This window comes from Panthera leo, chromosome A2 (assembly GCF_018350215.1).
Source record: "Panthera leo isolate Ple1 chromosome A2, P.leo_Ple1_pat1.1, whole genome shotgun sequence".
NCBI classification, from domain to species: Eukaryota; Metazoa; Chordata; class Mammalia; order Carnivora; family Felidae; genus Panthera; species Panthera leo.
This window is the reverse complement of record NC_056680.1, coordinates 144,917,238-144,939,433: the sequence shown is the minus strand read 5'-3', so window position 1 is coordinate 144,939,433 and position 22,196 is coordinate 144,917,238. Positions and strand designations below refer to the sequence as shown.

Below are 22,196 nucleotides of genomic sequence, written 5' to 3'. Positions count from 1 at the left end.
TTTTTCATAATACATCATTCCTCTGCCAACTCCTCGAGGTCTCTCTAATAACTTCCAGTCTCCATACCAAAAAAAGCTCCGTTTTCTGTTTTTATCTGTAGCTTCGTGAAATTTAGGTATAAAGTGAAGCTCTTCTTTCCGCTAAAAAGTGCCTATCAACCTACCGTTCGGTTCACATGCAATAGATACTTTAAAAAAAAAAAAAGTATCTTCTCCTTTTCGTCTCCTTCACCATTCCTGCATGTTTGTGCGTAATTTGTATTTCCTCTTACCCTCCCGTGCACCTCTGTGACCACATGTTCCTGACAGATAGAGAAGATCCAGGTGGCCTGGTACTTGGAAACTTGTCAGATGTTATTCAAAGCAATAAAGAACACATCACACAAGTCTTTGGTATATTGTTACAGGGAAACCCTGTTTAGAATGTACTAATTGAGAATTTGCGATCATTTGAGGAAGGGCTGGCTGAAGTTAACCTTTGTACTATCTATGGAAGAAAAAAAAAAGAGTTCGCTGAAGTTCTGAATAGCGTAAACAAGATTGGAAGGGGAATAATTATCTACTTAAAAGAACCAGTTGTTTTGAAAAGCTTTAGAAGTATCCTTTTACATACAAACAGGGTAATTATGACTTAAACAAAGGCTGGCCTGTTTCTAAGCCTTCTTTGAAATGTCAATTACAAATTACTCTTGTTTATTCATCAAGGCAAAACCCACCCCTGCTTACCAAGCAACAGTTGGTTAGCTTGCTTCCACCTACTCTATTTGAAAATAATAAACCGAAGCTCTTTTAAAGCAGTATCGTTTAATTCAAGCTTTTCACTAATCTTGACTGTTGGTCCATCCTACAGTGTGGGTGAAGAGTTACTAAGTACTAGCATACAGCAATCGGGAACGCAGAGTGACGACCGCCTTCACTAACTTGGGGGAAAAGCTGCCTGACACAGAAAATCTACAAAGAACACTACTCCGGAGCCGCGGCTTTTATTTCTCATTTTGCCAGAGTAAGAAACACATTTTGCATGGCAACTCAGTACGCACACACTGAAACAAAAACAGTACTTACCCTTATTATGCGCAGTACACTGTTATTTTCTATTTATTTTTTCCTAAATGCTAGTCACAGCCCTCGAAAATTGATTTCACAATCTATGAATGGGTTGCTGTTTTGAAAACACGAGGATCTGTTGGGAGATAGCATTCCATCCTGAGAGAAAGGGGCTGGTGCTGGGGAAGAGCTGTGGTTGCTCCCAGATTTCTTGGCTCTCCTCTCAAATCCTTGGCCATCAACCTCACTGCTCTAGTCACTACTGTCTCTTCTTGTTCCTGGATGTGCTGTGCAAAGCTCGTTTCCTATCCTCACCAGCCCTCCCAGCCGAGTTTCCAGTTCCCTCCTTTTCTTCAAAAGGCCACCCTGAGTTTCTGCCTGAGCTATCAATAAGCTGGCCACGCTCACCAATGGCAGATGAGGCGAGCTGACGCTGTGAGGTCTCTCCGCTCCACGGTGGGGACCCTCCCCAGCTTTACCCTACTGCTCCCATCTCTGATTCTTGACTCCATTTTCTATGAACAGTCTTCCTCTGGTATCTGGGCTCGGTTTGATATTTAGGTCTCCCAAGTTCTTATCTAATTGCTCTCCATTAAGGACATGGATAATGTATTACCATCACGGTGAAAACAAAAATCTTTATGGCCAGACAAAACCCAAGACCCAGCTCCCCCACACTCACCACCTCCGTGACCTCGGGTATGTCGTTCAATTTCCCTGACCCTCAGTTTCATTATCTGTGAAACTGGGAAAAACACCTATTTTGCAGGCTTGTGAATCCTTATAAAAGGGCTTATGCTGGGGGCACCTGGGTGGCTCAATCGTCTGAGTGTCTCACTCTTGAGTTCGGCTCAGATCATAATCTCACGGTTCGTGAGCTTGAGCCCCGCGTTTGGCTCTGCGCTGACAGTTCTGAGCCTGCTTGGGATTTTCTCTCTCCCTCTCTCTCTGCCCCTTCCCTGCTTGGGCTCTCTCTCAAAAAAAAACAATAAACTTTAAAAGTAAAATAAAATGAGGGTGCCTGGGTGACTCAGTTGGTTAAGCTTCCGACTTGGGCTCAGGTCATGATCTCCGGGTTCGTGGGTTCCAGCCCCACGTCGAGCTCTGTGCTGTCATCTCAGAGCCTAGAGCCTGCTAGGGATTCTGTGTGTGTGTGTGTGTGTGTGTGTGTGTGTGTGTGTGTGTGCAGCCCTGGTTTCGTGAATTATCTCCTACCTCACAGGTTCTATTCCTCTCCCATTAATCCACTTCCAACCATGCCTGGCCATGCTTTGGATCCTCCCCTACCCCATCTTTGCCTTGTTCCATTGATTCTGTGCATTTCTCTCCTTGGCTTGGGATGTCCCCCCAGCTGTGCTGGACCTCTGTTTTGGTTTCATGTATTCACAAATTTACCCTAATCTCATCTTTATGGCCCCTGGTTTAACTCAATCCTGATTCCTTCTTCTACCCCCACTATCTCCTATCCCCCACTCTAATCTGTTCTAGCCCCCATGGATAAGACCAAGAAAAGTAGCAGTCTTTGATAGAACTCTTCAGATTATAATGTTTGTATTATATAATGTGATTTAAATTCTAAACCCACAAGCAAAACATCTGAGGCACGGGTCCTCACTCTGTTATCCAGAAAATAGTCATCATATTCCTTTTCCTGGTGAGATCATGTCGCTTGGACATCACTTCTGGCTGTGTGAGAGGTGGTGATTGACTTACCTTGAAATCAAGATCTTTTAGGGGCGCCTGGGTGGCTCAGTCGGTTAAGCGTCCGACTTCAGCTCAGGTCACGATCTCGCGGTCCGTGAGTTCGAGCCCCGTGTCGGGCTCTGGGCTGACGGCTCAGAGCCTGCTTCCGATTCTGTGTCTCCCTCTCTCTCTACCCCTCCCCCGTTCATGCCCTGTCTCTGTCTCTCAAAAACGAATAAACGTCAAAAAAAAATTAAAAAAAAAAAAAAAAAGAGCCCAACCTCTGAAGCCAGACAATGCGGGACTAAATCTTGTCCCTGCAACCTGCTACTATATTTTCAGCTTGTTCCTTTGTTTTTTGTGTTTGTTGTTTTTGGGGGGTTTGGGTTTTTGTTTGGTGCTATTTTGGTAAACAACAAGCATCTTGATCATATCAAGTTAGAAACATCAGAATCATTCACTACGTCTTGGATATTGGCCCCTGTCCTGTCCCGTCTCGGCTTTCCCCAACTCCTCCTTTTTGCAGTCATGAATCCTTTTTTGTATTCATTCAGCTGCATTATTTATCTGTCATGTTGCCTGGCACTGTGCTGGGTCATAGAGATACTAAGATGACAAATCACGGACTCTCCCTTAAAGGTGGACAAATATGTATAGAGGTCAGAGGGACATGCAAAGAAATCCATTCATGAAAATGTTAAGGATGCTGAGATAGAGAATGCTGCAAAGTACGCCAGGGGATAAGGGAGTCCACAGTGAGTTCTGCCTGAGGGAACAACGTGGAAGAGGGTGTCAAGGAGTTAGGGAAGTTTTCATGGAAAAGGTTGATGCTTCAGGTGACTCTTGAAGTCCTGCTCTTCGCTCATGGCCCCAGACCTGTTCCAAAACTCAGGCAATCTGAACAAGACAGTCTCCGCAAATAAGTTCAGAAATTTCACCCATGTCCTGGATTCTAGTGACCTAGTTCCAGTGGTTGGGGTTCCCACATTGCCCCCCAGTTCCCTTTGTTGCCATCAGTTAAGAAATCTACCATCAGGGGCGCCTGGGTGGCTCAGTCGGTTAAGCGTCCGACTTTGGCTCAGGTCACAATCCCAGAGTTCGTGAGTTCGAGCCCCACATCGGGCTCTGTGCTGACAGCCCAGAGCCTGGAACCTGCTTCGGATTCTGTGTCTCCCTCTCTCTCTGCCCCTCCCCTGCTCACACTCTGTCTCTCTCTGTCTCTCAACAATAAAGGTTAAAAAAAAATTTTTTTTTTAAAGCTACTATTAGCAGGAGTAACCCCTGAGCCAAAAATCATAGCTTGTGATCATAGCTTGTGAGTCATGAAGGGCTCAGTCCCCAGTATCAATCAGGTTTCAGTCTTTATCATATATAATATCTAAGTCCTTCCCCAAGATTCAAGGCCTTCTTTGAACTCTAGCCCAGGGACTACAGTCCCTGCTGTTTCTCTTGTCCTTGCCAGCCTTCTTCTCTGGGATCCGGGGCCTCCTTTCATATCCCAGCTGGGGTTCTGCTATCCATCTGGAGAATGGTCTCCAGAATGGCCACCCATCTACTGAGACCTGCCTGAATGTCCCACTGCTGGGGTTCCCACTTAACTCAAAAGCCCAACCTCACATACATCCGGATTGTGGCTAACTTTCCATAAAGACTCTCTCTGACCAAATTTTAGTCAGGCTCCTCTGAGCCTTCTTCACACCCAGATCTCAACTTTGGTGCCCGGCCCCACTTTTAGCAAGAATCCAGCTTAAGTAAGTTTAGTGAGAGCTCCCTACCCTTAATATCTGATCAATATCCTCTTCTTCTATCTTTGATGCCTAAATCCTTGACTATCTTTAGCAAGAATCCTGTTAGGTCAGTTTGTTGAGAATCCTCTACCCTTGATGTCTCCTCTTAGTAATTTTCCATTCATTAACCCCCCCCCCCATCCTGTTCCTTGGCTGTAAATCACCCCTCGTCCTTGCTGTATTTGGAGCTGAGCTTGATTTTCTCCCCAGTGGCAACAGATTTAACCCCTATTACAATAGTCTTTTTTTCTTTTCAAGCAATGGTTGATAGATTTTTTTTTTTTTTTTTTTTTGGTAGCACTTTGTGGCATAGTTTTTTTTTAATTCTTTAATCTCAACTTTGCTGAGATATAATTCCAACTTTACTGGCGTATAACATGCATAATCTATAACATGTATAGTTTAAGGTGTATAACATGATGATCTGATACACATATATATTGTGACAGATTACCACAATAAGATTATTTAGCACTCCATCACCTTGCATGATTACCATTTTGCTGTGTGTGGTGAGAACCTTTCAGATTTACTCTTAGCAACTTTCAACGATGGCATTGTAAGAGTATTGTTAACCAGAGTCCCTATGCTGTACATTAGATTGCCCAAAACTTATTCGGGTCTTTCTCCAGGCTTTCTTCCTCCTCACCAACTGTAGCTGATGCATGTGCAACAATGCAGCTCAGATAGAGTCACCTGAAAATATGGACCTGGAGAATGTGGTCCATTCCATGCCAACCAATGTCACCGGATTCATTCAGTCAGTCAGACCGTCAAAACATACGAATACATGTAAATGGTTTGTGAACATAAGTATATTTTCAAAGAGCTTCCTTGTTTGTAGTACAGACATAAACAAAATACAAATACGCAAGGAATAATATATGTCTTCGGCTCTTTTGAAAAAAAAAAAAAAAAAAACCATAGGAGATGCAGACCTTTGATGTTCTAACGGTGCCATAAACAAATTCACTGGCCTGTTTTTGGACAAAGGATTATCAGAAATTTTACCTCTTGGGTTCCAAGTATGTTTTTGTTGTTAGTAGAGAGACTCTATTGTAAAAGCCACCCTACCTAGAGCTCTGGTGATTTTTTTGTGTTTTATTCGTCTCTTTCATTTGGCTTCGCGTAAGGTAAGGACTTGATAAAATTCAAATTTTGCTGTATTTTGTGCTAATGTCAGGTACACGATTTTCCTCTTGAATATCTGCCTTCGTGTGGGTTGTCCCTGAAGTGTTTTGAAGGAAATGGCGTGTCAACCACTCACTGGTTCTCATGGCTTTGCAGTGGAGGCAGGGCCTTTCCCTGGTTTGGTAGCTTCCCGCATTCCTTTGCCTCTGAGCTATTTTCCTCTTCTGAATACTAGCTGGCGATGGGTGATGTTCACTTTCACTCTCCTTCCACGAAGAGGCTCCCGAGTTAGATTCTTCACCGTCACACTCGGTAGAATCACTATCACGTTGGGTCTGATTCACCCGGCTGAATTGAGAATGGAGCCTGGCTCGTCTTTGTTCCAGAGAGGCGTTGACCAAAGCCAGTTCGGACTCAGTTACAGGGGTGAGTTGGCTCTGCTTTGGTTTTTTCATCATTTGTAAAGAGGCCCAGTCACCATCTTTGCTTTGCCGCTTAAAGGAAGTATCTTTGCTTGCTAACAGCCAAGGAAACAGATGAATATGTTAGGCATATTATTGGTCACCGGAACTTCATATTCCCTAAGGAAGCCTATGGCACGTGTGGACTCACTCTCAGTTGCCATTTGCCAAGCCACCACTTTTCTCCACTCACTTGCAAGTGTTAGCGTCTCCCTGCATCTATACCACTTGTACACCAAATCTCCTGAAGACCAGAAGGGTCAAATGGAAGCTTGACACACGGCTTTTGAAGTTTTGTGGGCCCCCAGTATAAGACCAAGGGAAAGGCCTCTAAGCCTTTCCAGAGAAGGACCCTTTTTTTTTTTTTAACGTTTATTTATTTTTGAGACAGAGAGAGACAGAGCATGAACGGGGGAGGGGCAGAGAGAGAGGGAGACACAGAATCCGAGGCAGGCTCCAGGCTCTGAGCGGTCAGCCCAGAGCCCGACGCGGGGCTCGAACTCACGGACCGTGAGATCATGACCTGAGCCGAAGTCGGCCGCTTAACCGACTGAGCCACCCAGGCGCCCCGAGAAGGACCCTTTTTAACCTTGCCTCGAAGTCTTAAAGATTCCAGTATGTATGTGAATGTGATTTGGGTAGCGGGAAACTAAAAAGGATCTTTTCTCTACACAGTGAGTGTGCTGGAGTTGTCTTTTGCCCAGCTGGCTGGCAAAAACAGATTGTGAAGCTTTCAGGAGTTTAATAAGATAGCTGTTAAAACACAGCCATTAGTAAAAATGAAATTATACAAACGCGCCATTAAATCAATTTAGGTTACATAAATGTGATAAATATTCAAAACTAATCACTTCCTAATTATTTTATTACATTTTATTATGAGGTAGGCTCTTAAAGCTATTTCTGTCCTATCTGGTTGGAAATACCACGTAATCATGTGCTACCCTGCATCTCTCCCCTGTAACATCACACTGGTAATTTGAAATCAGTTTTGATGGATGGCGTAGAAATCAACAAGCACTAAAAATCAGGTCTCGGTTTATGGTTTTGTGGATTGTCTAGGCTTAAAGTGATGAAAAACAGGTTACTAACATAGGTCACATTTCGAAGTGTCATGGGCAGGGCGCCTGGGTGGCTCTTGACTTCAGCTCAGGTCATAATCTCTGGTTCTTGAATTCAAGTCCTGCATTGGGGTCCTCACTGACAGTGCAAGGTCTGCTTGGGATTCTCTCTCTCCTCTCCCCGTCCCCCTCCCTCTCTCTCAAATAAATAAACTTTAAAAAAAATGAAATAAAATAAAAAATAAAAGTGTCATGGGGTGCCTGGGTGGCTCATTGGTTGCGTGTCCGACTCTTGGTTGTGGCAGGTGATGATCTCCCGGGTCATGGGATTGAGCCCCATGTTGGGCTCTGCGCTGGGCATGGAACCTGCTTGGGGTTTTCTCTCTGTCCCTCCTCTGCTCACACATGTGTGCTCTCTCTCTCTCAAAATAAACAAATAAACTTAAAAAAAAAAAAAGTGTCATCCTGTAGCCACCACATTCTGAATAGCACCCAAAAACAAGGGAAATATGCTTCCAGGGTATTCTAAAACTATTATCCAATTCAGCAAAGAAGTCACATCATTGACAACCAGGTTAAGTTCTAACATACATCTTGTTTCTTTCATCTTACTCCTTAATTTAAAGGAAAAGAACATTCATTTTGGAGCTACACTTGTTCGTCCGTTGCAGCCACAGGCCGGCCAAGGATGCAAGGGTCTGGCAAAAATCAAGGAAAGCATTTAGCTACAACTGGCGATCTATATGGAATTTACTATAAAGTGTATTACATGTTTTGTTACTTGTAAATTGTGCGACATACATCCTTCATGTCAGCGACATTTAAAAAAACCCCATGTAGACACACATCCACATTTTTGGGGAGTCAGTTGTTAAAACACTTAATAGCACACCCCAGCTTATAGGTTATTTAAAAAGATGTCATACATGGGGCGCCTGGGTGGCTCAGTCGGTTGGGTGTCCGACTTCGGCTCAGGTCATGATCTCACGGTCCGTGAGTTCGAGCCCTGCGTCGGGCTCTGGGCTGACAGCTCAGAGCCTGGAGTCTGTTTCGGATTCTGTGTCTCCCTCTCTCTCTGCCCCTCCCCTGCTCATGCTCTGTCTCTCTCTGTCTCAAAAATAAATAAATGTTAAAAAAAAAATTAAAAAGATGTCATACAAAGCTCACAGTGCTGTAGCAACCCGAACAATAAAGGTATATGAAAAGGGAGCTATGTGAAGGGAGAATGTTGAGGAATGAAGCGAGAGCTTGAGCTCTACCTACCAGTAATTTATAGCCTCTAGCGGCTCTGCAAAAGCAGGTAAGCTGTCCTGGGCTAAAGCAAGGAGCTCCCGCAAGGGGCCACCACAGGTCTGGGGAGGCCCTATAGCCATTCTGGGCTGTTCTCCTCTGTACTTTGCTTTCCACATTCAGCACATATTTCTCTCATCACAGTCCAATACCAAATATGTACCCACGCTCACCTTTACTGACCGAGGTGCTGGTCCCACTGTCTTCCTCCTTTTTCTTCTCTGACATCTGCTTCAGAAATACAGATTAGTAATAGCAATCTCGGTTGGTTTTCGCTTACATTTACTTGTAAAACACTGCTGCCCTAGGGGCACTTGGAAGGCTCAGTCGGTTAAGCGTCCGACTTCAGCGCAGGTCATGATCTCACGGTTTGTGAGTTCGAGCCCCGTGTCGGTCTCTGTGCTGACGGCTCAGAGCCTGGACCCCGCTTCAGATTTTGTGTCTCTCCCCCTCTCTCTGCCCCTCCCCTGCTCATGCTCTGTCTCTCTCTGTCTCTCAATAATAATAAATAAACATTAAAAATTTAAAAAAAAATTCCACTGCTGCCCTAGACTCTTGGACAATGTCTAATTTTAAACATTCAGTACGATTCAATAAATTCTTACTGAGTTTCCATTACAGTGATCCTTCTGCTGCCCACTGAAGATCAGGCTTTGATGCCAAATCTGCCAATGTGTTTTGAACCAAACCAAATGGAACAAAGACTTGAGAGAAAACAATACTGATAAGGATCTGTAGGTTATAAAGTTTTCCTGTATTCACATTGCAAAGACATGTTATTTAAACATCTTTTTTCTTTTTTTTTTTTTTGAGAGAGAGAGAGAACTTGAGTGGGGGAGAGGGGCAGGGACAGAGGGAGGGAGAGAATCTCAAACAGGCTCTATGCTCAGTGTTGATTCCCCTGAACCTGGGATCATGACCCAAGCAGAAATCAGGAGTCGGATACTGAACCGACTGATCCACCCAGGTGCCCCTAAATATCATTTAAAAACAGATTTGATGGTACTGGGATTGATTTTAAATTACTTAAAAAAAATTTTTTTTAATGTTTATTTAGTTTTGAAAGAGAGAGAGAGACAGACAGTGTGAGTGGGGAAGGGGCAGAGAGAGAGGGAGCACAGAATGTGAAGCAGTCTCCAGGCTCTGAGCTGTCAGTACAGCTCGAACTCGTGAACTGTGAGATCATGACCTGAGCCGAAGTCAGACGCTTAACAGACTGTGAGCCACCCCGGCACTCCTTAAATTACTTTGTAAAGGACATTTCATCAGGTCTCCTTTTCTATTATCTTTGAAGATCTTTACCAAAGTTCATAAACTTAATATCTCCTAAATCCTTCAGGAACTTTCCTCCAAAAGGCAACCATGACGCATTATCTGTGAATCTTGCAGCAAAAAAGAAATGGATTTCTTTGAAGAGTTCCAATTTCAAATATTCTAGCCCAATATTCCATAAATAAGTCTGTTCCATTGTTCAGATCCATGCCCCATTTTTTGATGCTGAACGTGATTTTGCCAAAAGATATAAATATAAAGCAACTCTTTCAGAATGTATCAAAATTTTAGAAATACTGGTAACACTTTTGACACACAATAATTCTCACTAGGAATCTAATAATCCAGGGAATAATCCCCCAAAGAGAGAAGACTATGCACAAAAATAATCAGAAAGTAATTAAGATAATATAAAACGCAAAATTCAAAAGGAGGCAATGGTTACATAAATTATGGTACAATCATCATATATAGTTGTAAAAACTATTATAATGAAGGCATGTCACAACATAAGAAAATGCATGTTATAATATTAAGTTAAATATCAAGATGCATGGGAATGCAAGCTGGTACAGCCACTCTGGAAAACAGTATGGAGCTTCCTCAAAAAATTAAAAATAGAAATACCCTACGACCCAGCAATTGCACTACTAGGCATTTATCCAAGGGATACAGGTGTATTGTTTCGAAGGGACACATGCACCCCCATGTTTATAGCAGCACTATCAACAATAGCCAAAGTATTGAAAGAGCCCAAATGTCCATCGATGGATGAATGGATAAAGAAGATGTGTATATATATAATATATATATATATATATTATATATATTATATATATACACACACAATGGAGTATTACTCGGGAATCAAAAAGAATGAAATCTTGCCATTTGCAACTACATGGATGGAACTGGAGGGTATTATGTTAAGTGAAATTAGTCAGAGAAAGACAAAAATCCTATGACTTCACTCATAGGAGGAATCCAAGAGACAAAACAGATGAACATAAAAGAAGGGAAACAAAAATAATATAAAAACGGAGGAGGACAAAACAGAAGAGACTCATAAATATGGAGAACAAACTGAGGGTTACTGGAGGGGTTGTGGGAGGGGGGATGGGCTAAATGGGAAGGGGCACTAAGGAATCTACTCCTGAAATCACTGTTGCACTATATGCTAACTAATTTGGATGTAAATTTTAAAAAATTAAAAATAAAATTAAAAAAATCAAGATGCAAATTTGTATATGCAGCATAATCACAAGTTCACTAAAAATATGAAAAAAGACTAAGCAATGTCCACAAGTGTTAGCAATGGTTGAGTTTGAGTGAAAGAGTGATAGTTTTCCTTATAACTTTTTAAGTTGTCTCCAGTTAGGAAAAAAATGAATTTTTGTAGAAAGCCCAACTTCCTTCGGGTAGAAAGTGCTGTACTTGGGTATTCATAACTACAATCCAGGACCCTTGGCCCATTCCTTTCTTAATATCTGATCTCTGCAATAGCAGGCAAGTATCTTTAACAAGGTGTCTCTCTCCTTTTTGGGTTACGGCAACCATTCTCTGAAAACCTTAAGAATGGAATCTTCTTTTAAGAAACCACTCTTTTGAACAAAAGATGCAATGGGCATTAAGGAGGGCACTTGTTGGGATGAGCACTGGGTGTTATATGTAAGTCATGAATCATTAAATTCTATTCCTGAAATCATTATTACACTATATGTTAACTAACTTGGATTTAAATTAAATATATATGTACATATATGTATGTGTATATATATGTATATATATGTATATTTAATATATATTTATTTTAATATATATTAACCTATATATTTTTATATAATATATATAAATATATATTTATAAATTTATATAGAAATTTATATATATTATATATATTTATAAGTATAATACATATTAATTTATATATAATATATATTTAATTTAATATATATTTTAATGTATATTTAATATATAATACATATATACATACATATATGTACATATATACACATACATATCCATACATATACATATATATATAAAAGAAACGACTCTTTTAGAAATGATGGGGGGGCTTATTTTAAATTGAATATGTATAGAGATAATTATTAAATGATTAGCAGTTTATAAGCCTAAAAATTATAGTAGTTAGCTATTTCCATGTAATCTGGAGTGATTTTTATTTCATTGCTTGCACTTTTCTATAATTTCTACGTTTTCTATAATGCATACTTTTGTAATGGATGAGGAAGGGGGAATGTTTAAAAACATTTATTAGGTTTATATCATTTTCACAGAAAGCCTCTATATTTGACTTAATGTCACATTAAAACATAATCACAAAATCCTGAGAAAGATTTTGCATCAAGCTAAGTGGAAACATACGAACTGTGGTTATCAAAAGCATTTTATTAACTATCTGTGTGTGACTCCGTGAGTGAAAACAGCAGCAGAGCCTGCCCTGAGGAGTAGGGTAGAACAGAGGAGAGATCTAGGCTAAGGCTACCAGGGGACAACTCTGCAATTTCTCCGATTCACTTAACACCTCTTAAACTCAGTTTCCACGTATGCAAAACAAGAAGCTTTGGACTGGCATTGTTGGGAAAAATACCGGCACCAGCAGTCTGAATAAACACTAAACAAATGTGTAAACTAAATATAGTATTCATAGTCTCTGAAAGCAAAAAAGTACATGCATCCTGAAGAGTGGCAAATCCAGAGGAAATCCCTGTGCTTCGCAGTGGAGGATAATTACCACCACATTTCCATCACACTTTTACCATTACTTCAAGGTTTGTAAATAAAGGCTCATAGGTTAGCAGAGAAAATGAAGTTCAAAGTGAAAGAAAAATTCCATCCTCCTTGACTAGCTCTCATATGGTTCTCAGATTTCAAATCTGGGACCCTTCAGAAGAAGCAGTTCAACCAATTGTAACTGCCATAAGGATACAAAGCGAAAGACGAAACCTCTAAGATAATTAAGGTTTTAATCAGCACTGAATAGATTTAATTCAACATTTCAGCTATGCTTTGAAGCAAACGAAGTATATGGCAGGAAACCATGGTCTACATCTCCTCTGTCACTAACCACTTGTGTGACATTGGACAAGTCACTTGATTTCCTTGGGGTTTATCAATTAAAAAAAAAAAAAAGGAGGGATACTGATACCTTACTCGCCTACAGAAAGGAAGCAGGACAACGTGCTCTCTTCAGGTCCTTGAAGCTCAGGACTCTGGGACTCCAAAGAGCTGACGCAAGCAAAGGAGCAGAAGAATAGCTTAGACCTCGTAAGTGGTCTTCATGAGGAAATTGCCAGGAATCAATTTCAATTTTTTGTTAATTTTCTAAAGTATCTTTCCTGGCCCATCCAGACAAATTCAATATACTTAGCTAGGGAGTTTAGGACACATATCAGCGATCACTATTCTAAATCTCCTTTTGGCAAAGTATCTACTTGAAGAAGCATTTAGACTTTAGATGAAACTTCTCGGGGGAAGAGGTGGTGAGGGGAAGAGTCTCTGATTATCATAATGGAATCCAGCTGGCATAGATAGACCAACCCTCCTGCTCTCCTTCTAGAGCTGATGCAGCACTCGGTCTAGCTGCCCATTGCCAGCCCTGTGTTCTGACTGTAATGCCAAATGATGGAGGTTTGAGTAATCATCAACCTGTATGAATGGCCAGCAAGGACTCCATGTCAGCAATTTATAAGAGCTCGGTTGCTCATAATATGTTGGAGATTCACAGTCCTGAAAATTTGGGCTATCTCCTTCCTCAGAGGATGGTATTTTCTTCTGCTAGTAGGTGGTCTAGAATGCCGACCTTCGTTCTGTTTAGTTTATTTCTACATCTTATCTGTCGGGAGAGTGTAGTGCCTCATTCTACAAACTCCCAAATCCTACAACACGTCTTCTATAAATACGACAACTTTAGTATCTTTGATTAGAATTACGTGGCTACAAAAGGAATGTGGAGGTCATTCACCAGTAGGGAAGTTCATCCCAGCGTTACATAGCCTATGGACAAACTGCAAACCTAAATGTCTCAGAATCACAGATTTGTTCTGGTGCAACCACAAGACAGTCATGCAGTCATGAGGAGTGCTGCTGTGTGAATACGATTTGAGGAAGTGTTGCAATATAATACTAAGTTTTGAAAAAGCAGGATACAAAAATATGTACAATACAATGCCGACGATGTAAGATCAAGGAGAAATGGAGAGAAATATATTGAGATAGAGAAAAAGAAAAAAAAAACTAGAATATACTCCAAAATGTTAACAACGGTTATCTCTAGAGAATAGGATTACATTAGCTTAAATTTTCTTCTTCATCCTTTTCCATATTCTTGGATGCTCTAGAGCAAGATTGCATTATTTTTAAAATAACTTTTAAAAAGTAGTTGGATCGAAGTAAAGTGAATTTATTTTATGGAAAATCCCCTATTCTACAGTAAACATATTATATAAAATGAAATCGGATAGCCTACCCAGACAGAAGCCCGCGAAAAGAACATCAGGACCAATATAATGACAAAATACCAAAGCAGGAAGCTCCCTATTGCCCCGCAAGAGTCATCCTTCTGGCATTCATAATCCTGACTTGGAATAGGAAAACTTAAAGGTAGGGGAGGAGGATCCACCTCCCAAAATAAGGAAAAAAGGTCTCCCATGATGGCTTCTCGCTTTGGAAATAAAGCATGCTCGAAAGAATGAAGATGACTGAGAAGTACTTCACTCCATGTGTATGACAATTTCCTTGGCAACCTATTATGACATACACTTCAGTAACTGTGACAGGAACCGGCAAACACTTCTTGGATTTCTAAGCTTTTGGAAGATTTACGTAAATTATTTCTACGAAAGGTTATGGTATTTACCCCCTGTGTCAATAGGGTGCATTCTGCCCTAATCTTTTTTTTTATTTTCTTGAAATTTGTATACACTGTATTTTCCTTAAATTTTAACGCCTATAAAATCTAAGTCTCTGAGGTATTCATTCATTTTTTTCAGTGTCTTTTACACGTATCGTATCACAGACCATATATAGATTAACATACGTGGGTCTAATGTGTTATAGACTGGATTGTGTTCCCCCAAATTCATACGTTGAATGAATAACCCCCAATTTGACTATAATCACAGATAGGGCTTTAAAGAGACAATTAAGGTGAGGGGCATCTGGGTGGCTCCATGAGTTAAGCATCGGACTCTTTTTTTTTTTTAATGTTTATTTATTTGAGAGAGAGAGAGAGCACAAGCAGGGTAGGGGCAGAGAGAGAGGGAGACACAGAATCCAAAGCAGGCTCCAGGCTCCGAGCTGTCAGCACAGAGCCTGATGCAGGGCTTGAACTCACAAGCTGTGAGACCATGACCTGAGCTGAAGTCGGAAGCCCTATCGACTGAGTCACCCAGGCGCCCCAAGCATTGGACTCTTAATTTCGACTCAGATCATGATCTCACAGGTTCATGAGTTCGAGCCCCACATAGGGCTTTGCACTGACAATGCAGAGCCTGCTTGGGATTCTCTCTCCCTCTCTCTGCCCCTTCCCTGCTCACGAGCTCTCAAGAATAATAAATTAATTTTTAAAAAGAGATAATTAAGGTTAAGTGAGGTCATAAAGATAGGGCCCTAATCCAATATGACTGATGTCCTTATAAGAAGAGTAAGAGACGCCCCAGGGGTATGTGGACACAGAAAAAAAAGGCCCTGTGAGGACACAGAAGTCAGTAAGCCAAGGAAAGAGGCCTCAGGAGAAAACAGTTCCAACCTGGAAAACTGTGAAAAAATTTAATTTTTGTTGTTTAAGCCACCCAGTCCAGGGTACTTTTTACAGTAACCCTAGCAAACTAATACATAATGCCAGCTATATATCAAATTTGGATAGTAGTACCATTCCTTTTTAAGCCTTCAACAAATGCACGGTAACTTAAGGACATCAAGAGAGGAACGAGGAGTCTGTTGTAAATGACATCAAATGTATACAATTTCCTAGGAGAGAGACATGGGGTGGGGAGGAACCTAGTCTTCTAATTTTGACTGTACATTGAACCCTTTCACTGCGAACCATTTTTGACTTAGTCCGTCTCAATCTAAAACTAGAGCAAAACACTACTGCTGCTAAGGCAGTCCAAAAATTATTAAAATCGCAGTTTAAAAAAAAATCTGTTAGATCTTTTAAGAGCATAGCATACCTGCAGATTCCATTGCATATTAATGATACGCAGTAAATAAATAATAATTATTATCTATTAAGGAACCAATTTTCTTCTATTTGACTTTAGATGCATTTTAGGAAACCTTTGGGTCATTGAGACGTACATGACGTAACAATCCACTAGCTTCTTGTGGAAAGGTGTGATGTTTTCATTAGGGTAACATTTCTCCACAGCCCCAACGGCGGGTCCCAGCGCCCTGCTCTTCCTGGCTGTTGGCCCTGTGCTTTAGGCCGGCGTCGCCTCTTCCAGGAAGCTCTCCTTCCGGGAGCCCATCCGTGGCACGCCTCTAGGCTCACCTGCCCCCACCTCTCCTGCCCACCTAGGTCACCAGCTGGCTGAGCTCTTCCAGACACTAACCAGGGAGCTCCACTTTCGCATCCCGGCGCGGCTCAGTGGCACAAAGTAGGCGTTTGGATTCGTTCGATGAAACCAAACTGAACTCCCCGATGAACCTCTTTTCCCCCTCGGGATCAGTTCCGAAGAATATGCAAGAAAAGGAACGATTGCATTTTTTTTAAACCTCAAAACCACTAGCAACTTTGACACGTTTGGGGGTTTCCTCTCACTGCTGCAACCTCATCACAGGGATATTTAAGAATTTACACTGGGTCAGAACACTTTTTTTGTGAGAAATGCTTCGCTGAGGCTGATGGGCGTCTGGACACATTACCACATTCTTTACCCTACAATTAGCTACCCTGCTTAATAAAATCTGCTTTAAAAAGTGAGTCCATAAATGCTCTAAGGAAGCTAAAGTTATATTAGTATATAGAAATTCAGCTTGTTACAGTTATTTCTTTTTACTGCGGGTTCAGAGCTTGGTCTGAACTTTTGCTGCCCAACCTTCTCCCCGCAGCTGAGCGGGAGGCACAAACCCTAAAGCTGTTTCCCTGGTAACGTTCCTAGCCCTGGGGCTCCCAGCCGCCCTCCCCAACCTCCTCTTCTCGCGAGAAGGTCCGTTCTTCCGGTAACTGTCGTCCGGCAAACTGGTTGCCTACGCCTTAGTGCTTGGCTTCGCGCATGTGCAGTAGAGAGTGGCGCGAGCCAGCAGCTTCCGGCCGAAGAACATGGTGGGTTTTCGGGGTTGTTTTTGTGCTTAGTGGACGCGGAGTCCACGCGTGCTGTGGGGTTTCCACGACTGCGGATCTGCAGAGGGTTCAGCCAAAGGGGGGTGTGGCCAGGCGTCCCTTCACCTGTAAAGGAAAGGAAGAAAGAAATGATAGGGGTTGCTGAAGTTTGTGCTGGGAGACCCAGGGAGGGAAGCTCTCGGGACTGGGGAAGTTTTGACTCGCGGACTGGGTGGCGGGAAGAGCGCTGCTCTGTACTTTCTGGGCAACGACTCCAGATATGGAGGTCTTAATGTTTTTCTGCCGGAGATGAGGCCTAGCGAAACAAAGGAAATATAAATCCCGCGTGGACCCAAACTGCACACTCCCCAGTCGCTCTCATCCCCTTCACAACAGGAGCGTTCACCCTTATAAAACTTCAGTCCTCACACTTTACCGGCGGCAACACAAAATTGGGATCTTTGGCGCCCAGCGGTCCGAGTGCAGAGTTGTTTACGATCTTATGCGTGAAGATGTTAAGAGGAGAGCCTTAAAATTTTTTTTTAATATTTATATTTATTTTTGAGACAGAGACAGAGCATGAGCGGGGGAGGGGCAGAGAGAGAGAGAGAGAGGGAGACACAGAATCCGAAGCAGGCTCCAGGCACTGAGCTATCAGCACAGAGCCCGACTTGGGGCTCGAACCTACAAACCATGAGCTCATGACCTGAGCTGAAGTCGGAGGCTCAACCGTCTGAGCCACCCAGGCGCCCCAAGAGGAGAGTTTTTAATGGCTTGTAGCTAATATGGAATATTTTCTCTCAGAGCTTGGTATTTTGAGGGGCTAGTCTTTGTGACATTCCAAAACAATACGGAATAATTGCACATAAAATCACCACCCTTTTAAATTACAAAATAAGACATTTTTATTCATTGGAAGTGTTCTCTGAAGTGATGAGCAAGTTCCCTATTGATTACAATATGGTGCCTATAAAGTTATAATTTAGGGCTTCCTTTTCATACAATAATAAAATTTTTTGGAAAGACATTAAAGATAAGGGAAAATATGTGCAGTTTTTAGTTCCAATTATAAAGGACACAAGTTGGATTTCTTAAATGGGGAAGTGGTTTCTCTTCGTTAATTCCTGTGCTTTTTTGTTTTTGGATAGATGCAAGGGGAGGCAAATCCTAGTGCTTCCCTTATTGACAGAACCATCAAGATGAGAAAAGAAACAGAAGCTAAGAAAGTGGTTTTAGCCTGGGGACTCCTAAATGTATCTGTGGCTGGAATGATATATACTGAAATGTAAGTTAATTAATCAAAAAAAGTGAAACTTAAAGAGGACAGTGGTTGGTTCCACAGGTTTTTGTGTTTTTTTGATTTTAGGTGTTTTCTGTTGTTTGGTTTTTGTGTTTGTTTGTTTGTTTTTTAAGATTTTGAAAAGCCTTCTTAATTTTTTCAGGACTGGAAAGTTGATTAGTTCATATTATAATGTGACATACTGGCCCCTTTGGTATATTGGTAAGTAATTAATTTTTACTGTGATTTAGGTTTGCTACCAATGAAAAACTGCATTCATGTTTAATTCAGCTTAGTATTCATTCCTTCACTCCATAAATATTCAAGTGTGTAGTGTGTTCCAAAAACTGGGAATATAGCAGGGAGGGAACAAGATCCTTGCCCTCATGGAAGGAACATTCTAGTAATTAAACAGTACAGTTCCAGGTAATCATTAGAGTTCTCTGATGAAAAATAACTTTTGGTGGTGGTGATTCGCATTTATTTTCTCTGAAATGCCTTCCCTAAATCCCTACCATGTCTCCTTTCAAGAACAATCAGATTTCTATTCCATTAATGCCTTCCTCAGGTTCCTCGTTCTGTCCTCCTCTCTACTTCTCTCTGCTCTTCAGTGTAAAGAGGGTATAAAGAGTCTTTACGGCCATTAAAGTGAATTTGTAGTCTAATACACATGTTAATGTGGAGTCCATGGTGTGGCAAGTGAATAAGCAAGAGTTTTGGGAGCACCTGGGTGGCCCAGTCGAATAAGCGTCCGACTTCGGCTCAGGTGATGATCTCACAGCCCGTGGGTTCGAACCCCACGTTGGGCTCTGCTGACAGCTCAGAGCCTGGAGCCTGCTTTGGAGTCTGTGTCTCCCTCTCTCTCACTGCCCCTTCCTTCCCTGCTCGTGCTCTATCTCTCTGTGTCTCTCAAAAAATAAATAAACATTAAAAAATTTAATAAGAGTTTTGGGATCTGCCTACCTGAGTGTATAATCATGACTTCGGTAACTAGCTGTGTGCTCTTGCAAAAGTCACTTGACTCCTCTAGTCAACTGAAGGTGAAAATGTTTATTGTACAAGGTTGTGAGGGTTAGTGATTTTTTTTTTAAGATTTTTTTATTTTTAAGCAATCTCTGCACCCAACGTGGGGCTCCAACTCAACCCTGAGATCAAGTCGCATGCTCCACCAACTGAGCCAGCCAGGTGCCTGATAATATTTTGAAATTTACTAGTAAATGCCACAGACATTATACCTAATAGACATTCATTAAATGGTAACTGTTATGAGGACTAAGAAGATAGTTTTCAGTTTTGTTGTTAAATTGCTAAAGTATGAAGGGTTTTGTTTTCCACTCACCTTTAAATGTTATCCCTTCCATCCTCCCCCTTAAAAAAAATAAACTGTTCTCTTCCAGAGCTTGCCCTTGCGTCCCTCTTCAGCCTAAACGCCTTATTTGATTTTTGGAGGTATTTCAAATATACTGTGGCACCAACAAGTCTGGTTGTTAGCCCTGGACAGCAAACACTTTTAGGGTTGAAAACAGCTGGTAAGTGTTTTATATCTTTTGCAAAGGTGGGGGAAAGGTTGGCAATAAATCTTTCTCAATTTAATTTGCCCTTTTTATAGACTCAGCTGGAAGGGACTTCTAAAGCCATCTGGTTCAACTATATTAAACAAGTCTATAATAAATTGTCTTAAGACCAATGATTATCATTCCTATTTGTATAAACTGAATGGAAATACTATTCAACAACCTCATGAAAGTTTGTTCCATTGTTTAATCACAGTTAAAATTAAATGACTAACCCTTATGGATTGAAGCTAATCTCTTACTTTAAACTGTATGGAAATGGTAAACCACTACTTTGTGTCCTTAGGTAATAATATGTAATTTAACAGCCAAGTTATTCTATTACTTTCTCTTTTCCTGAAGAAAAAGATTCATTTCATTAAGTCTGTTTTTATAGAAATTTTACTTATACATGCACACACATATTATTTATTTATTTATTTACTTATTTATTCATTCATTCATTCATTCTTTCCTTCCTTCCTTCCTTCCTTCCTTCTAGTTGTACAGACTACTCCTCCACACGATCTGGCAGCAACCCAAATCCCTCCCTCGCCACCTTCTCCTTCAATTCAGGGTCAGAGTGTGTTGAGCTATAGCCCATCTCGTTCACCCAGTACCAGCCCCAAGTTCACCACCAGCTGTATAACCGGATACAGCCCTCAGCTGCAAGGTCTGTCATCAGGTGGCAGCAGTTCCTATAGCCCTGGAGTGACTTACTCTCCCATCAGTGGTTATAATAAGGTAATGAATCTTTTTTCCTGGCCAGTCACATTATTTTAGAATTGGGAGCTACCTTGAAAATCACCAAATGAATCAAAACTCCTCATTTTCTCACTGACAGGACTGAGAAACAGTGGGTAATTGACTTGCCCAAATTGCCCATTTAAGAGCCAAGAACAGAACCCAGATCCTGATACCTAGTCAGACGTTGTGTATACCACACCCTAAAATGAAAGAAAAAAATCAGCTTTTGCAAAGATAATAGACTGAGAGTCACCCTCTAGGATCTTTCTGCAGGGTCTTTCAAACAAGTTGAGACTATGATAATTTTTTACTTTAGTTTTTTAAATCTATGTTTGCCCTCTTTCTTTGCTTGTTTATATGAAACTTTTGTGTATCTTTACAGAATCTTAATGCTTTTCATCATGTGGAATATCTCCTAAGCTAAAAACTGGGATTGTTGTGTAGTTTGACTCTTCATGATGGACACCACCCTTCATGGGATGACTAGAAACCTCCATTCCAACTTCCACAAAGTGGGTTTGATAGAAGCAGAATTGACAAATTTGAAATTGTGACTCCTGCCTGAAGTATAAGAATATAAAAGGAATGTTAAAGGGGGCATGGTCACGTTTTCAGATGCTCTCACTAGTTAGAACTACATCCCTATAGCTGCTAGTTAAATGAGGAATGTCTGGAAGTGAAATCAACACACTGCCCTTACCCGTTACATAATATTTCTTTGTAATAAATTGCATACTACTGGTTACCCAATAACAATTTTGGCAAATAATAACATTTAGAAAATTTTGTATAAGTTAAATTTTATGAGGAAATGTATATGTAGTGATAATTAATAACCCATAGGCAAATATGACTTACAGTTTTTGTTTTCATGAGAAAAAAAAATCACTCATAGTTTTACCAACCAAACATAATTTCTGTTTAATGGCTACTTAATACTCATCTAGTGGAAACACCATAGTTTACTCTTGAATATGTAAGTTATTTTTATTTCTTAAAAACTATTAATCTATACTAAATAGCTCTGTATAAACTTGGTAACATTAATTATCTTTTTTCTCCTAGACTGTAACTTTCTTGAGTACAGGATTGTGTGTTTTTATTCATGTTTGTTTTCTTAGCATAGTATATGAAATATCGATGCTATATATACATATTTGTTGAACCAAGTTAATAGCATGGAAAAGTTAATGAAACGGAATAGTAATTTTTCTAGGGAAAAAATGCCAAGATTGACTAAGAGGTAGAAAACCTAAATAAGGAAGAAAAAATTTGAACTTTAATCAAATATATCTGCAGAATATATTAGGGTTCCGAAGTTTTGTCATTGAGTTCTTTTAAGTTTTCAAGAAACTTTTCAACTTTTGATTATGGAAATGTTGAAACATAGACAAAAACGAAGGGACTAGTACAGTGCATTTCTAGAGTCAGAAAACTGGATTGAAATCCTGGGACAATCTTGAGTGAATTACCTAATCTCTCATATCTGAAATTAGTATGGTAGTAATATTTACTTATTATTGAGAGGATAAAATAAAATAATGTACATTATGCATAAGATGTGCCCCTCAGCAAAAATAAACCAATTAGTGAATAG

General features: G+C 40.7%; 2 protein-coding genes across 11 annotated transcripts in view; one reads left to right on the top strand and one right to left on the bottom strand.

Annotated features, from left to right (window-relative positions):
* Positions 1-5,314: 5,314 nt before the first annotated feature.
* On the bottom strand, positions 5,315-16,393 carry SSMEM1 (serine rich single-pass membrane protein 1). Of its 6 annotated transcripts, none has more exons than XM_042924632.1 (3): positions 16,311-16,393; positions 8,634-8,688; positions 5,315-6,165 (listed from the first exon to the last, which is right to left on the bottom strand). In XM_042924632.1, exons 1-3 carry the CDS (start codon positions 16,329-16,331, stop codon positions 5,669-5,671), a joined length of 573 nt encoding a protein of 190 aa, XP_042780566.1. In that variant the 5' UTR covers positions 16,332-16,393; the 3' UTR covers positions 5,315-5,668. The 6 variants fall into 6 exon arrangements, with proteins under 6 accessions (XP_042780566.1, XP_042780548.1, XP_042780557.1 ...); XM_042924614.1 differs by having other exon boundaries at positions 8,634-8,691; positions 16,311-16,392; XM_042924623.1 differs by lacking the exon at positions 16,311-16,393 and adding an exon at positions 15,930-16,046 and having other exon boundaries at positions 8,634-8,691.
* A 207-nt stretch (positions 16,394-16,600) lies between these two features.
* The window catches only part of TMEM209 (transmembrane protein 209), a 36,958-nt gene continuing 31,362 nt past the window's right edge, over positions 16,601-22,196 (top strand). For 2 of the 5 annotated variants that reach the window (XR_006198681.1, XM_042924551.1), the window contains exons 1-4: positions 18,169-18,305; positions 18,463-18,521; positions 19,697-19,828; positions 20,355-20,596. Coding sequence is in view for 4 of the 5 variants with exons in the window: in XM_042924551.1 (XP_042780485.1) it covers positions 18,169-18,305; positions 18,463-18,521; positions 19,697-19,828; positions 20,355-20,596 (570 nt within the window). In the remaining variant the exon portion in view is untranslated. Of the gene's footprint in view, positions 16,678-16,940; positions 17,024-18,168; positions 18,306-18,462; positions 18,522-19,696; positions 19,829-20,354; positions 20,597-22,196 lie in introns of those variants that run through there. The other 3 variants (XM_042924569.1, XM_042924559.1, XM_042924578.1) reach the window with 3 other exon arrangements.